The sequence below is a fragment of the Mya arenaria genome, chromosome 5 (assembly GCF_026914265.1).
Source record: "Mya arenaria isolate MELC-2E11 chromosome 5, ASM2691426v1".
NCBI lineage: Eukaryota > Metazoa > Mollusca > Bivalvia > Myida > Myidae > Mya > Mya arenaria.
Window position 1 is genome coordinate 44,162,542 of NC_069126.1, and position 12,978 is coordinate 44,175,519.

General features: G+C 34.6%; 1 protein-coding gene across 2 annotated transcripts; it reads left to right on the forward strand.

Moving 5' to 3' along the window:
* Positions 1–4,259: 4,259 nt before the first annotated feature.
* Positions 4,260–11,472, forward strand: LOC128234159 (uncharacterized). Of its 2 annotated transcripts, none has more exons than XM_052948195.1 (4): positions 4,260–4,462; positions 6,518–6,690; positions 6,912–7,004; positions 9,394–11,472. In XM_052948195.1, exons 1-4 carry the CDS (start codon positions 4,450–4,452, stop codon positions 9,985–9,987), a joined length of 873 nt encoding a protein of 290 aa, XP_052804155.1. In that variant the 5' UTR covers positions 4,260–4,449; the 3' UTR covers positions 9,988–11,472. The 2 variants fall into 2 exon arrangements, with proteins under 2 accessions (XP_052804155.1, XP_052804156.1); XM_052948196.1 differs by having other exon boundaries at positions 4,260–4,458.
* The last annotated feature ends 1,506 nt before the right edge of the window (positions 11,473–12,978 follow it).

Genomic DNA, 12,978 nt, shown 5'->3' on the forward strand with positions numbered 1-12,978 from the left:
AAATGCGGGACCATCAAAGAATCTAACAGTTCGTTCTCGTCCGATGTCGTCCTGGTAAGACAGAAGGATGGCTGAATTCGCTTCTGCCTAGAATTCGGGTTGCTTAATGGAAGAAAAAGAAGATACGAACACATGTTTCCCAGATTCGATGATACTACAGGCCTAGTTTTGGTTTTTGTTATGTCTTCGTTTGGGAGACTGGAACATCGAGATGGATCCCGACTCCAAGAACACCATATCGAATTAGAGCGACCCATCCGGTCACCTACAAACCCCGTAACGAATATATCACGTCAACTACATGTAAACATTGATCAACCTATGTGAAATGTTCCACTTATCATCGGAATCGGAAAGTAGTCGCCATTTTAGTACGATATGATTAACTGACCCAATATGGAAAAAATATGGGGTCACCGCGTGAACAGTTGAATACTAATGAGTCAATGACGTTGCACCATTCATGTGATATGGGTTGATGTTTGTTGTTTGTTACATTGTAATGCTTTATCGTGTTTAACTTATTTGACTTTGGTTTAAACAGTATTTATTTCAAAATGACATTACAATGATATACACATTTGTAGCATATACAATATTAAATGGTGGTCGGAGATAGTGATACATGGAAGGTATACAATTGAAATATGCACAAAACAAAATAATTTGACAGAATAGAGAAGGAAGCTATGGTAGCTTATACTATGCCTCGCTTCTGTCACCTTTTCAAGCTGCTTGAAGTGGTGTAAAGGTTGTTGTTGTTTGTATATTTATGTAATCGTTAAAGTTTGATTGATAGTGTGGAAGAAGAGACGTCAAAAATGCGCATAGGGTATGGAAGAGAGTAGTGTAAAGAGCAGGAAGAGGGGGGGGGCATGGATAGGTCAGGTCAGTTGTAGAGTCGAGGTTGTTCTAATTTATCTTAAGGAGATTAAAAACGTTTAGTTTGGCAAATGAAGTGAAAAAGAAATGGTAAGTGTCCTCAATTTCACCACATTGGCAATTTGGGCTATTGATAATGTTTTTAGAGAACAAATGTTCATTAAGATTACTACAATGCATCCGCAACCTTGCATGTGTGACACACAATTTGCGTTTACCCTCATAGTAGAATTGAGGAACTGTTTATTCTTGTTAAGGTTAAACTTAAAAGAGGGCAAGGACGGAGAGGAACGAACGGTTTCCGGAAGTGCATTCCAGCACGATATTGTAGTTGGTAGAAATGAATTCGATAACTGTTGAGTTTTACAAGTAACATTACGAAGGTTAACAGAATTCCGAAGATTGTAAGAGGTTGTATCACCAACTCGGGACGGAATAAGTGAAGTGAGATTGGCAGGTGTAAGGAGATGAAACATTTTGTAAAAGAGTGTGAGTTTATGTTTCCTTCTTCTCTCCTTCAGAGGTTCAAGTCCTGTTTCCATATAAAGATTAGAAATGGAAACGAGTCGTGTTGCCCCGGATATGATTCGCGCTGCCTCATCCTGAATCTTCTCTAGATCTTCTGCATCAGCTTGCGTAAGATTGTCCCAAACAAGATCGGCATATTCTAAGAGTGGCCGAATAAAGGTTTTATATAGTACTTCTAGCGATTTGCGATCAAGGACATATTTAAATGATCGCATGAGATAGATACGTTATTTGACTTGAGTGAGCAAGCATACGATTTAGGTACAAATATAGCTGGGAATTTGTGGCCGCGAAGCTATAGATTCAACTTACTCATTTTTAAAGGCTTTTATTTCTGAATATTACCTTATTCATAGTTTTTTGGTTAAAGTCAAATGAGTTAAACATGATTATGCATTAAAATAAAAAAAAAATGTCTTTCCATCAAATCTATATTGTGCGCCTTTAAATAGGTTATTAGCTTAATTATAGGTTTATCCTTGTGTTTGTTTTGTAAGTGTTAACGGATTACTACGGTATAAGTTTTTAATAACGTATAAATCAACAACAGAAACACGTTTTTTCAAGCTTTTTGATGGAATATGGAGTTTTATCAGTGTTATAACAACAGTGAAAATTTAAATTAAAAAACGTCACTTGTGAACAAGAAAATGTTGCATAAAATAATTTGACCCGGGATCATAGAAAAACTATCTTTTAAATCGTGAAAATATGTTTATTTATGAAACTCGAGAAATAAAATACGATTTGACACTGACAAAAACAAATATCTTCTAATTATTATTATTATTATTATTATTATTATTATTATTATTATTATTATTATTATTACCTTGATGTTTCTTCATTACTACACAGCTGAATTTGCATTGTAAGATTATTTTTGTCTATAGGTGATACGTATAGAAAGTGTAGAAATTCTTTGATATTGTTATATTTATTCAACGAAATACATATTAAAGCATATGGCATAAGCTCGTCTCGTCATTTATTGTTAACAACCAAAGCGAATACTGTTCTCTATCATTAAAGCTGTTCCTAATGATACACTACAAAACATAAATAAATGGCACAATTTTGCAGAGAATATATTTAATTAACATATTAAAATATTTATGCGAAAAGTACAGAACAAACTCGGTAGCAAAAAAGTTAAACATAAACCCGGTTTAATGGCACTGGGTAAACGCCAAAGACATAGAACATAAAATCACAAACAAGAAACATGGAAGAACAGCACAAAACTTCACAAGCAGCACAGTGCATACATACAAAACTAGGTATTTATCACAACATTGCTCAAGGGAAATAAAACAAAAAAACTGGCTGTCCATTTGGATAATCATGTTGGGTTATAAACGTCACCGCAAAACACACATGGCTTCATCATTTCTAAATTGTGTGAACTAAAACCAAATTAATGTGATGAACTAGAGATGGTAGACTTACATATAAATATATATTTATATTCCATATAATCAATTCCTGTTTGATATGGAGATAAGATTGGGATAAAATATTGAAGCAAAGAAAAATATCAAACAGATATACCAATGTTTGAAACAAAGAAAAAATATAATTCTTATTTCGCTGATATATAAAAATCATTAGAAAACATATGGTAAGAATCATTTCAGTATAGCAGTACACTTTCAATATATTTATATTGGATCCATATATTTCAAGAACAAGCACTGTTGCATCAGATTGATTCATTTGTTAACAGGTTTGTTTGTATGTGGCTGATGCTTATAATAACCATTCCTTCCTATCCGTCAATGTTTATAATCTTTCCAGGCCTACCTCATCTCCGTTTTTTTTTCCAGCTGGGTCTTCCTCTTTACATAGCTATGTGATTTTACAAATACTCACTTATGTGATATTCCTTATTATGGAGAAGCAAACAAAACACATAATATCATAAGAAATCAATATGAAGTAACACATGGGAATATTGTACAGATCAACATTGACACTTTCGATAGTATATTAAAAACAAGTAAATAACGCAATATAAACTTAAAATATGCATAATCTGAAAAATATGAAGACATAAGGGATGCATTTATACACAATTGTACTAGTTGACTTGTAAATAGATGGTTTCAATGTATACTTTTGGGAGATTGATGATTTTCAGTCTGATTTCCAGTAAGAGAGAAACACTGCAAGTTCAATGCAACCAAAATGCCTTGATGTTTTTAATCCAAAATATAACAGGCTAACTGCTGTACATCATAAAATATGTTGAAAACATAATGTTTAATACCACACATCATCTGTTACAATACTTTGTTCAGTACCTTCATATCTGTCCATTTTTGACCTCATGCGCTACACGGCCATTACCCCCGATACTGTCCACCCTGCAATACATCAACAAATTTCATAAATTGAACGTGTACAAATCAATCATGAACATTTTGCGGGTTTGAAATATACATATAAATATATTCAATAATTAAACCCGGTGTTTAACACCCATGTGTGTGCCATTGTTTAATTTCAACAACAAAAATAATGAGTTGAATTTTTGTTTTTACAAAGTCAATACAATTAATGATAGCAATTTAATCAACATATAAGTTGAATATACACTTAAATATTTATTACAAATCAAGTAAGTTATTCGATACAAATCCACTCGTGAAAATTTAACTTTTGTTACTGACTCGTCTAAACATATCCATAATTTTGCAAGTGTTAATAAATAGCTGAACAATAAAGTAAACAATCATCGAAACACCTGTCAGCAACCTCTCCCCAGTTCATTTTCAGTGGGTTAGAACTAGACCGACATTGCTAGATAAGAGCAAGCCTGTTGATAGTAATCGGGTCATTCAGGTATTTGGCTACGTGAGACGAGCTGTTTTCACGCGATTTCACTGTGCATTACAAAATGTATTTCGGTTATAAAACGGAGTTTACCTGATGTTTACAACTAAAATTTATTAAATACAAAACTCATTCAGGAGATATGTGGCATTTTGGACAAACACAGAAATTTCGAATTTAAAAGGAAACTAAAGCCACACAAAGATGACTCTTGTAGGTATTGTATATTTTTTCATTTACTGATAAACGATAAAACAATGATGATCGATTATAAGTGGAGGTAAATATCTAATCCTCAACCATCGTCATAATTTAATTAACGTATATTCAAGTTTCACGTTTTTTCAAAGATTCAAGATTTGGGATACAGTATGACCATATGAGAAAATTAAATACATGAAAGAGTGAGCTATTTTAAAGAAAAATACAAGAATTATACAAACATAGAAATCAAGATATCACAGAAGAGAATATGTTAAACAATGATTTATACGAACATGTGATATATATCTAAGTTACAAAGTGCACTTATGATGTTGTTTATGTATCAAAATATACGTTTTGGCGTTTCAAAGAAAAAAGTATGTAAAAAATAAAGTCGTTAACGCTATTTATAACACCAGGCAAAACATTTCTAGAAATCAAAACTTTTTTATTTAGTTTTGAATTGTTGCCAAAACTTTTGAAGTAAACGAAGAAAAACATTAAAACTTAGTGACTTCGAAGTACTTCCTGGTCTCGAATAGGGGCCATGTTTAATTGATTTCCTGTTTAGCGTCATCTGGCTGGTCGGGCTTTAGGCCTTCGTCAGGATGGCTGGGTTTTGGGCCTTCGTCGAGCTGGTCTAGTTTTGGGTCTTCATCGGGCTGGTCGGTTTCGCGTTATTCGTCAGGCTGGTTGGGTTTAAGGCTTTGCCAGGCTTATGACGCTTTGGGCCTTCGCCGTCCTGTTTAACCGGCCATTGGCCTTCGTCGGACAGGACGGGCTTGGGGCCTTCGTCGGGCTAATCGGTTTTGGTGCCTTCGTCGGGCTGGCCCGGCTTTGAGCCTCTATCGGGCTGATCAGGCTTTGGGGCTTTGTCGAGCTGATCGGGCTTCGGGCTTTCATCGGGATTAGGGCCTTCTTCGTCCAGGTCGGGCTGTTGGCCTTCACCGTGTTGGTTGAGCTTTGGGCCTTCGTCGGGCTCGAGTGTTGGACCTTCATTGACTGGTCGGGCAGTGAGTTTTCGTCGGGCTCGTCGGGTATTTGAAACCGAAAACAAAACATCACTTTCTTAAAATGATTATAAACATGTTAAGAATTAGTGATTTATGAGCTTGTAAGTGCGTAGTTTTGTTTATGCTTATTCTATATCTCGGCATTTCTCCTTTCCTACCTTGTAGGTAAATGAGAACCGGAACTAAAGATACACTTGTTTTGGTTTGACCTTATTCGATATCTCTTCAAACATAATCAATGCTCAAACGCACCGGGGCCTACTCTACTGAAGTGTAATTGATGTTGTATGATGTGTTTAATTATGGTTGTAAGGCTAAAGGTCCCGGTTTAAGACAGGACAATATCGACTTCAGTTTAAGGGTGACAAATGATGTAATTCAAGATTTGATAGCCTTCAAGATAACATGTATGAAACTTTTTTACGCGGATGAATTCATTTCATAAAATAAATGTAAGTTCTTCGAGCATGAATTATTACCGTAAGAATTCATTTCCAAAAACAGTAAAAACATAATCGAAAGTTTAAAACAATCAATTTCGATAAATATGGCGCGTGCAAAACCGTAAGTGACCTATAACCACACAATCGTGACCAAACTCATCCTACAGCATGTAGGTAAATATCGATGAAAATTTAATAGTATTTAGTATTGTTGAGCATTTTGGCAGATCTAATTTTAGCACTTCTTCGTTTTGATTCAGTTATTTGTTGAACACCGTGTGTTAAGTTTGCTTACTGTCGTATATTTGTATTATATTGTGATGTCGTGAAACGACCCAAATTGCTCCGATTTTATGAAAGTATAGTTTAAGGAATTGTATGAATGTTTGGGTTATTTAAATTTGATAACGATAACTGAATTCTTCTTTTTTCAATTATCATTAATCCGATTAATAGAGTCATTGAGGAGTTCGTACATACTTACACTTACTTGTCACAGGAAGTATTCTGGCCTACTGTAAAGTTGCCAAGCAGATCATTCAAACAGGAGTGTATTTAAGTAGTAAAGCACACCTAATTATTAAATACTAAGTTCACCGATATTTTAAACAGATGCTGAGCGGTATCCACCTTTGTCGGCGCTACAGAGATACATACTGTTAGCAATAATAATGTTTATGCTGTCAATCGGACTGCTGGCCGTTGGAGTAACTGCCGTTGTCAAGTATCCGGTCAGCAGCTACGGATACCCATATTACACCGGGTGTTTTATCGTCGGCTGCTTGGTATGAACTCATTGTTGTTAAGAAATTTAAAGAAATTATAACCAGTAGATGAGAATGGTGATTCGGACCACAATTATTCTTCCAGTGTTATTGTATGTTGTATTCGGGTTATTTTTGCTTTGAGATTTTAAACATACTGGTGAATATTTTTAAAGCATGTGTAGATCATTCTGAACAGTAATTGTGTCTTTATAATTCTAACATTTTTAATCAACACACAGGCACTGGGCTATGGCTTGGTTTGTTCGTACATCGCTTTCAAAGGCGCCATTGATACAAATAATGAAACCAACAAGAAAGAAGTAGGCTATGCGGTAAGTGATTTAGTCTGCAAGTTCAAGGTTAGCAAATATGAACACCATTGACACCTCCAGGGTTAATACAGCTTCCAAACTATACTGTCATTTGGCTTTGAGAACAACCCAACATAGCCAAGCAGCTAGATGAAGTTTGATCATATAGATGGATTTGTTTTATTTTATTATATGCCTATCAGATTCTTTTTTAATATCCAACAGTGAAAAAACAGCACGCCGTATTGAAAAATCCGTATCATGATCCTGTCGTATTCTGGTTCCATATCATGCGAGTACCGTGTTTAATCTCGAAACTACTTCCGCATTGCTAAAATAGCGTGACCAAAAAAGCTTGTAAAACCTGTCAACTTTTAAATTTACTAACTTTACTTTAGCTCCAGAAGCATGTTTATATTCAGGAACATGGTTCTCATGTTCTTCAAAGAACCATGAGGATAAGCACGAAGTAGAGAACACTTCCAATATATCTAGACAGCTACTTCACACATGCTTCAGTGAACTAGTTGTTTGCCATTTCGAACTTCATAAATTGTTGCATTATCCATGCTTATTATCGTTGATATGAGCAGCTCGCCAATACAAAAAAGAAGGTGAATTCGCGTCATCGATAGAAATAGCGATTGACTTACGAACTTCCCTCAATTCTGCATATTATGATCGTCAAAAATTCCACGAATATTTACTTTGTTTAAAATGGCCGCTTTACGTCTATGGGAAATGCCGATTAGTGTATACTCGTAAAATAAGTACCGCTATTTTTTTGTTTTTATTTTTTTGTGCTGTGACATTTAATAATTGTTTTCGTATAAGCAATTTGTTAACATAAAATAGTTTGTTTTTATTTTGCTAATTAAAGTGATTTTTGTAACTTCTGACTTCGTTTCGCTCTATTAGCCTCCCTTGACTTTATCACACAAAACTACGTAACACATTAGAAGTTATACGCGCATTTGACAGATTGCGGTTAAATTAACTCAAATTGAAACCGAAAATAAAAAGGAATAATTAGATAGGCAAGTATATAGGTCTCGACGGATACGTGTTTACACACCGAACTCGATGTGATACAGGTCACCAGAAAAGCGTCCTATCAGTATATCCCCTATGCATTTTCAAGTTTATTAGCAATTAATATTCCCGAATTATTGTATCAATTCACCATCAGAAAGGCATTGTTGCTCGGTATTGACCGGAGTGACTACCGATTTATATGATATGTCGGTATTTAAATATGTCTTGTCCTGCGATCGCCGTTTGCTTTACCTTTATCAATGCGCCTTTAAACAGGCTCATGGTTGGATTGTAGGCATATGTACTGGTTACTGTGATTGTTTATATTTGAGTAAACAATATTAACATTCCACTTAAATTATCATTAAAAATTATATATCCGATTAGTTGGTGATAAGTATTCGACAGCAGCATTTTTGCTAATGTTCCTTTCTATGTTCACCCAAAATTGCCGCTTAAATTTAATGCAGTCAGTGCTCTTGCGCGCCTAAATATGATGATTTTCTTTTGTTGGTGCGGTTGTGACCTTAATGATTTCACTTTTGTTTCATCTGGAAAAATCTGTGCATACCCGAGCACATATATTTTTTATTATGGTGTTCGCTGACGACAAGATTTAATTGTTGATACATTTACAGATACTAGTTTAAGGGTTTACCACAATACAAACGTCGTTTGAAGGACCATCATTTAAAATGTTTAAAAAAATCATTTTTATTTTGTTTTGAGATTCAATATTTCGCAAGCGTAGTTTATGTATCCGTTGTAGCATGCAAAGTTGTTATTAGGAGGTAAGCAATTTTAAGGAAGGAAGATTTTATCAGATTTCCAAATTAAAGCATTTACGTTTTCAAAGAAATGTCTTAAAACAAAATGAATATGTTTATTCGTCAAATTTATCAAAACTACCCAATAAACAATGTCTTGAGGCGTTGTGGTGATTGCAGCTATTTAAAAACAAATTGCATTGTTGTAACCAGGAAATGAATTTCTTCCTCTGTTATTTCCTTATTTTTTTTTAAATAACTTTCTAATTTGAAAAGATATCATCAAGAACACTCAAGACATTGTTGATTAGGAAGTTTGGGGCATTTTGGCACGAAAACAAAGTGATACTGTCGACAGACTTTTTCGAAAGATTGTGAATGCTTTTTTTCCAAAATCTTTTTTTGTAAAATTTGTTCAACATCTTACTTGCCCAAAACATGTACCAAAGAATGTATGTTTTACACTTGAAAAAAGATCGTTCCTCAAAACTAAATAAAACATGAACTTTTTTAAACGGTTTAATATTTTACCTTCCCACCCACTTTTTGCACTGTGGCCAGCCCTTTACAACCAACTTACAATAATCATGAACTTGTTTGTTTTTCAGATCGCTTGCCAATTCATTTTGTCCTCGTTTCTATCTATTGGATGTTTGGCAGGCACAGTTTTCGCCGGCTTTTGGCTAAGCGGAAACTATTCTGCTGACAACACAACTGAATATCAAGACAAAGTAAGAACACTGTCTGGTGCAACTATCGCTGGCTGCATACTGACTTTAGGAGTAAACGTGTTTGGTATGTGTACTGCATGCAATTACGGGAGCCATTTTGGTATGAACAATCAACATCAACGCAGCAGTTCAGCAGATGAAACATTTGAGACAGCAGCGACAGTCAATACCTCAGACAATTTAACTCAAACTGGGAGTATAGAAATGGGTGTAATGAGTACGGGTAGTATACACACCCTGCAGGAACAAAACAGATTGCTGCAAGAGCAAGTTCGATTCCAACAAGAGCTTCTTAACCAACAGCAGGGGGCATATGTATCCACCATTGGGTTTAATGCCCCTGCCTCGCCTAACTATTCCGTGAGTGGTGTCTTTGTTACACCGGAACATCAGCTCCCCTCGGCCCCTGCGTTCCCCTCGGCTCCTCCGCCCCTATCGGACCCTCCGCCGAGCTATGACTCATTGAAATAAAGTGCTTTTGTTTTTTGATATTTTGTTTTGAACAACTGCATGATTTTAAGCATAAAGATTTAAAAATACAAATGACAGAATATATTTCTGTATTGCACACTGGGTTTAAATATTCCTTATAACAAACAGTTGGTTAGTTAAAAAGAATATACACCAAATGGTCCAAAATCGGCAAATACAGTATGACCTCAAAACAAGCATAGTATTGTCAATTCGAGCAAGTATGAGGCCGATAATACGTCACTTAACATAATTAGAAGAATATTTTGTCGCTGTCTCTGCTGAGATTATCCGTTTCTAAATAGCGCATAATGGTTTTCAAGGTTAAAGTATTAGCATATAAAAGTCACGTGATTATAACAGATACATATACCGACGCTATTTTTAAATTACTAGTATTAACGTGGTAGACAAACCAATTAAAATTTAATTTGGAAAGATATTTAAAACCTACGAAAGATGCATGTGTCGTAAGCGATGTGATGCATCAGTAGATTTGTTGGACACAACGATTTCAATTTTATGTAAGTTTTTGACCATTTTCTTTTTTATTTCAATTGCTTTATCTCGTGTCTAGACCTTTAAAGCCAAGTGATATGAGTATCTGCGTTTCAACAAAGTTGCCGTGGGTTCGACTCCTAACTGGAATGGGGTTAATCGAATTGATATATATCTAAACAATATTTGCATATGTCTTCTGATGTTAGTTTAATGTTTCTATCATAGGGAATATTTACAAATTAATTCCTGAATAACGAACTGTTGTTTTTTTCTCCCACCTCAGATAAGTTATCCAATAATTTAGCTATGCTAGAAATTCTTATCTTGCCCACGGTTGAAGATAAAATGCCCGTATGGAACTTCTTTTTAATGGTCTTCACATTGTAATTACCTCCCTTTTTAAAGACTGTCGTCTGTAGCATTATGGAAACATTTTCTTGTGGTAATATTTAAATCGCTAATTAAATATTTCTCGCTTCAAATGTCACCATAAAACAGTTGTCACGCACCTTTCAAGAAATAATGCTTCACTCTCCTAAGAACTATTTAAAGACTGATTTGACTAATAACATCATCTGAATCGCTGCGCGCATATCCATGACAACCACGAATTATCGCATATCCATGCGCAATTATTTTTACTAAGCACAAAAGAGTTTCAGTAAATAATACATTTTTACTTAATTTTGTTTAACTGGGGTGGGAGAAAAAGCATCTACCATAGCCGCTCGTGTAAGATAGGTTCATCCCGACCCTCGCGCAGGGTGTTTTGCGCAAACTCGGTAAACCTCGTTTCCGCAAAACACCGTACGCTCAGGTCGGGATAAACCTATCTTACACTCTCGGCCATGCAAGTCGTCCGAATGTTCATGCATATATTGGTTTTTCCCCTTGTTCATCTAGTTCTAAAAAACTTTTTATCATTAGTTTTCATTGACTATGCTTTTCATTATTAAATGTCTTGATTTATAAGACATAATTCAATTGTTGTTGTTGTTGCTGTTGTTGTTATCATTATTTTTATTATTATTAATATTATTATTATTATTATTATTATTATTATTATTATTATTATTATTATTATTATTATTATTTTTATTATTATTATTATTATTATTATTATTATTATTATTATTATTATTATTATTATTATTATTATTATCATTATTATTACCTTGATGTTTCTTCAATCTTCAATTTTACACAGCTGTATTGTTGCCTTAAAGAATTTGCATTGTAACCTAACTCAACTCAATTTATCTTTATTTCCACCACACGTAATGATATTTATATTATATACAAATAGTAATTATTAAAGACAATACACTACAAAATAAGCAGATTAGCGTTACACTATACTGACATCAATATGTATGCGAAAAGCTACAGAAACAAGCTCAGTAGCAAAAAGTTTAAACATAAACCCGGTTTAATGGCACCAGGTATATATCAATCCCGCAGTTCATACCTTATATATAATTAAGTACGCAGCCTTCATCATTGGTAGTTCGGACACTCTTTGGTACACAGGTTTCGGATTCGCATCCATTACGTACTTGTGGGAGGGATAACATTTCAAATAATCTGGAATACCTTCCCCTAACACTATCTTTATCGGGTCAGGCAAAGGCCAATAATGGCGGCGCCCATTGGGGTCGATGTACGCGTGAATTCCATCGGACTCCACACACTTTGACCAACACAGTTGCGTTCATACCCCGATAATGACATCAATCCCGCATTCATTTCTTAATTTAAAACACAAAATATATTCGCCTTTTATTGAAAAAATAAACATAAGCTCTTACTTAAGGAATGCAAACAAATTAAAAAAAGAAAAACAACATCAAATGTGGAGAGAAATAAACAAAACATATTACAACAAAGCGGAATGCAACAAATTATATTCACATGAACCCTGTGCCATCATGAAACGAAAACAAAAACAAAGGGAAAAAAGACATGTCTGAAACAGAATTGAAAAAATGGCAAAATCACAGGGCAAGAAAAAAGCGCTATTTAAGCAAACAGACATTACGGCCCTTGTCTTGTCAGTAAACTGCTGCTTGTCTTGCCGGGCATTCATTTCCGGACATGTGGGCTGCTTTAAACAAAGGATTGAAGTCGTTTTATCATATTAAGCCTGTATAGAGGTCACAAAATTGCTACACACTGATTTCTTTTTGGATGTTTTCCTTATCTCTGTATTTTCAATACTGTGACTGAAAATTGAAATGATCTTCGTGCCGTCATTTCATTACTTTGCTTGATATATGGGTGAATGGAACTAAAGCCAGTATTACAAATGAACACAAATTTGGAAAACAATATAAAACGTACGCGTGTTTCCACATGTGCCTTTAATACATCTTTAGCATCATTTACATTAAAATCATATCTTTTCATTGACATGCCCCAGGGCCATGATTTTATAGAGAATTTTGTCGCAAAGTCAAATATTTTTGTCAAATGTTTTTGTTATTTGTCGAT